Source organism: Nansenia antarctica (genome assembly GCF_963989245.1).
Source record: "Nansenia antarctica genome assembly, chromosome: 6".
NCBI classification, from domain to species: Eukaryota; Metazoa; Chordata; class Actinopteri; order Argentiniformes; family Microstomatidae; genus Nansenia; species Nansenia antarctica.
Window position 1 is genome coordinate 9,193,039 of NC_137676.1, and position 3,775 is coordinate 9,196,813.

The 3,775-nt window shown below is 44.4% G+C and overlaps 1 protein-coding gene across 1 annotated transcript in view; it reads left to right on the forward strand.

Moving 5' to 3' along the window:
• Positions 1-1,861, forward strand: part of LOC308160242 (plexin-A1-like) — a gene marked incomplete at both ends in the record, with an annotated part of 160,685 nt that extends 158,824 nt beyond the window's left edge. Inside the window, 1 exon segment of the mRNA XM_080534160.1 lies at positions 1,766-1,861. Coding sequence (XP_080390286.1) covers positions 1,766-1,861 — 96 coding nt within the window.
• Positions 1,862-3,775: the final 1,914 nt, after the last annotated feature.

Genomic DNA, 3,775 nt, shown 5'->3' on the forward strand with positions numbered 1-3,775 from the left:
CCTGCACTACAACTGTAGGCTACACGCATGCATACACACACACACACACACACACACACACACACACACACACACACACACACACACACACAAACAGACACACAAAAACATACTGTATTGCATTCAGTCATCTCCTCTCAGTGCCAGCCCCCTCTCCCCTCCTCAAGGCCCTGCAGCTGGCTCCATTTACACAGCCGCTCCCCTTCATTAGGGCTTGTTATCCAGATGTACGCCGCTGCCTGGTCCCTCTGCCCCTCACCTCCCTCTCTACTCCCCCTCGCCTCCCCCCTCGCCTCTCCCTCACCTCCCCCCTCGCCTCTCCCTCGCCTCCCCCCTCGCCTCTCCCTCATTCATCAACCGTCTCCGCTCCCACCTCATGTCCTTTGCTCTTCACACACGCACACACTCTCTCACATACACACACACACACACACACAATCTCTCTCTCACACACATACACACACACAAATACGCACACAGGCACAGGCATTAGCACTCCATTATAAAGCCCCTTGCAAATCTCTCCTTAGTGCTCCATAGACTATCTACTGGCCCCCCCACTCACACACTTCTTCTTCATCATGCTAGCTACAGTCATGGCCAAAGATATTGGCACACCTGCACTTCTGTCAGATAATGCACCACTTCTCCCAGAAAATTGTTGCAATTACAAATGCTTTGGTATTCACATGTTTATTTCTTTTGTTTGCATTGGAACAACACAAAAAAGCTGAGAAAAAAGGCCAAATCAGATATGATTCCACACAGAACTCCAAAAATGGATTGGACAAAAGCCATATTGGCTAACTTAATATTTGGTAGCACATCCTTTGGAAAAAATAACTGAAATCCATCGCTTCCTGTAACCATGAATGAGTTTCTTACACCTCTCTACTGGAATTTTGGACTCTTATTTTGCCAACTGCTCCAGGTCTCTTCCCCAGGTACTCCAGTCTGTCTCTGTGTCAGCAGTGGAGTCCTCCTGGGTCTCCTATCTAGGTTTTTTATCCACCATTCAAACAATCCTTCATTGCAATCTTTCATAAATGTTTCTCTTCCGTCCACTTCCAGGTTAGAGGTTAGCGACAGTGCCATGGGCTGTAAACCTCTTCATGACATTGTGCACAGTGGACACAGGAACATTAAGATCTCTGGAGATGGACTTGTAGCCTTGAGATTGTCCGTGCTTTTCTACAATTTTGGTTCTCAAATCCTCAGACATTTGCTCTTCTCTCTTTTCTCCATGCTAAGTGTGGTACACACAGACACACAACACAAATGTTGCAAGTGTGATTTCTATATTGCCAGCACCTGTGACTTTAATGTGAGTTTAAATACTAATTAAAGGAACATTACATTACAATTTATAATATATATAATAATTTTGTCCAGTCCATTTCTGGAGCTTTTTTTGTTCCGATGCAAACAAAAGAAAAAACATGTGAATACCAAAGCATTTGTAATTGCAATATATATATATATATTTGTTCATGACTGCATGCATACAGCTCCTTAGTGTGTCATGCTAGCTACTGCACTTCTATCTCCGCAGGTTCCCCTGCCATGTGAAAGCAGGCCTACCAATCAGCTGTTTACGTAGACCCACACATGTTCTCATAGACCGTCTCTCTGGTAGTGGTCCACCAAAATAATCTGATCATCTCTCTTTGTCTCTGCTCTCTTTTCTCTTCCTGTCTCTCTCTCTCTCTCTCTCTCTCTCTCTCTCTCTCTCTCTCTCTCTCTCTCTCTCTCTCTCCTCCTCCAGATCCTCTCTGCATTGCAGAAGGATGATCAGTCTCGCAGGCAGAGACTACGCAGCAAACTGGAGCAGGTCATCGACACCATGGCATTGGCCAGCTGAGAACTGGCCAATCACAGAGAGAGAGAGGAGGGGTGGAGAGGGTGGCTCCACCCCCCCCTCCCCCCGCCTGACCCCTGACCCTAACACAACGCTAAAGGACTGCAAGGACACAAACAAGCAGTACACTGGAGAGCTAGCTAACGGACCCCCCCCCCCCCTTGTCATTCATAACAGTCTTCATCTCTGGCTTCTGTTGGTCCTCCATGGTGATTTCTATCCAAACTGTGTCAGCTACAGCCAGGACTGGGTTAAAGCCAGCAACAGAGGCTGTTCTCTGGCTGCACTACAGAGACAAGGAAACATAGGGGCTACATAGGAGCTACACAGGGGCTACATAGCCTCCTGTGGGCTTCCATATAGGCAGACATGGAGAAAGGACTCCTCGTAGATGCTTATCCTGTCGACCGTCCTTCGCCAGGGACCTCATTCACTTTCATGGACGTTTTGATTTTCAGATCTTTCTTTTTTTGTTGTTGTTGATTCAGTTGTCGTTGTTGATCCACTGCCTCCTCTCCAGTGCTGTGCCACCCGTGTTACTGCTGAATTTGCACAATTTACAAAACAAGCTAAATCAAAAAGAGAAGAGGATATATGATTCTATATATAGATATATAAATACCAAGCTCATTTTTAAAGAAACAAAAGGAAAAATAGAGATCAAAAATGTTTTTCCATTTTAATGTACAGAAACTTTGAAAGAAAGGATTTGATATTTCAAAGACTAAAACTATGAAAACAAGAGAAACACTTGTCCTGTGCCATGTTTTATTTGAATGTCGTTTAGTGCAAAGAACATTTTTTTCTAGATAAAAAATGTGATATGATTAAACATGTTATCATGCCTAGTGACTGAAGATGAGAGTAAAAAAAGTAGTTGAATGACAAAAAATATTAGATTTCAAATGAAGAAGTCATGGGGCCTACTAAGATTCATCTTTGTATGTCACATTATTCAACAGCGCTGTTGTGGTTATTTTTAAAGAAAAAAAAGACTTGGAAAGGCATCAGCCTGGCCACATCAGCCACATGCTCCTCATTGCGTTCCATCCATCGAGACACTGCATCTTCCTCTGATGTCTGGCCAGGTACTCATCAGGCCAGCATGGTTCACCCATTGGGCGGGCTTTAGAACACCATGGCAACCCCTTTATGATTTTGATATGACATTATTTTATGTTCGGAGATCTCCGGGCTCATGGCTCACTGTCATGTTCTGGGTCTCTCTATTCTTCAACACTGAGACTCCAATGAAGGATGTAGTGGACATAGCTCCCAAGCAAGATAAGTGTAGCAAAATGTTTAAGCTTCATACACCACCCCCCTCACACTGTCCTAATAAGTTAGGGTTAAGAGATATTCACACCCCCTCCCCCTTTAAAGGTTTAAGACCCTTTCACCCCCTGTCCCTCTTTAACACTAGGAGCGCCGCGGATCGCGACCTTATTCCATCGCGATGAGGTGTGCTTCAGCACTATGATAGTTTAAAGTTTTATGACCCATTCACAACCCCCCCCCCCACACACACACACACACACACACACACACACACACACACACACACACACACACACACACACACACACACACACACACACAAACACACAACCTTTGAGGTTTAATTAACACCTTCCACTAACTTTCCAGACATTCAACCTTCGTGAGGTTTTCCTCTACTCCCCAGAGACACTAAAACACATTTGAAAGATTGTTTGATTTCTGTTGCTTTGTTGACATGGTGGAAGTTGTATGCTGTTTTGGTCTGTGTATGATTCAAGCACCAAAACAGTGGTCAGTGACAGGAGAATGGAATGTTGTCTGCCTTTACCAGAGTTTCTGTCATGAAACTAGTTTATGAAAGAGAATCATTCCAAAGGAAAGAAGGATAGAAGCACCAAGGAAGGTGGATTGTCAGTA